The sequence below is a fragment of the Nestor notabilis genome, unplaced genomic scaffold (genome assembly GCF_000696875.1).
Source record: "Nestor notabilis isolate BGI_N333 unplaced genomic scaffold, ASM69687v1 scaffold17538, whole genome shotgun sequence".
Taxonomy (NCBI): domain Eukaryota; kingdom Metazoa; phylum Chordata; class Aves; order Psittaciformes; family Psittacidae; genus Nestor; species Nestor notabilis.
In genome coordinates this window covers 12,133-12,843 of record NW_009940777.1, presented here as the reverse complement: position 1 = coordinate 12,843, position 711 = coordinate 12,133, and the positions used below count along the sequence as shown (strand labels likewise).

General features: G+C 57.9%; 1 protein-coding gene across 1 annotated transcript in view; it reads right to left on the bottom strand.

The window, feature by feature from the left end:
* The window catches only part of LOC104410390 (transmembrane protein 132E-like), a gene marked incomplete at its 5' end in the record, with an annotated part of 12,929 nt that overhangs the window by 11,509 nt on the left and 709 nt on the right, over positions 1-711 (bottom strand). The window contains 3 exon segments of the mRNA XM_010020538.1: positions 1-7; positions 10-68; positions 616-711. The exon segment at positions 1-7 is cut by the window's left edge and continues 69 nt beyond it. Of these exon segments, the coding sequence (XP_010018840.1) occupies positions 1-7; positions 10-68; positions 616-711 (162 nt within the window).

The following is a 711-nucleotide window of genomic DNA, read 5'->3' as shown; positions in this document are numbered from 1 at the left end:
CCCCCCCCAGCCACTGCCCACTCCTTGACTTGGTGCTGAGCAGGTTGACACCCTTCTTGGCCTTCACCCTGCGGAGAGCAATGGTCAAGGATGGACTCTCACCTCCGGGCACCCCTGGACACCCCCAGGGTGGAGTCTGGCCCTGGATCCCTCCTGGCTGTTGGAAACACCACCCAGGCTGTCAGCAGCAGCCATGGGGCCCACCCCAGCCCCTCTTTCCCATAGGATTTTGCCCCACCAGCAGCCCTACAGCAGGAGTTTTGACCCTCACCCCAGTGCTATCCCACAGAACAGTAACACCCCTGTGGGACAGCAGCCCCCTGGTCATTCCATACCTTGTCCCCAAAGTGCCTGTGAACAGACAGCTGATGGTGGGGCCATAATCCTACTGCAACTGGGAGGGCAAAGGCAGCAGTCTGTAGTGGCAATGCAGAGATGGAAACCCTCATGGACAGCCTTTCCCTTCAAGAAGCTTCCCAAAGCCCTGCCAGCAGGTTCCATAAATACAATATTCCCTTCCATCCTCTCCTTCCTGCCTGTGACTGCCTTTGCACAGTATTGCCAAAACAACCACATCCTTGAAAGGACGGAGCGGGGACAACCCTAGCACCTTACCTGAGGGTGAAGTGCTCCACAGTGGAGTTGGACATCAGGTAGAGGAGGATGCTCAGCACCTCGCCTGGCTTGAGGGGCTTGTTGGGCAGGCGGATG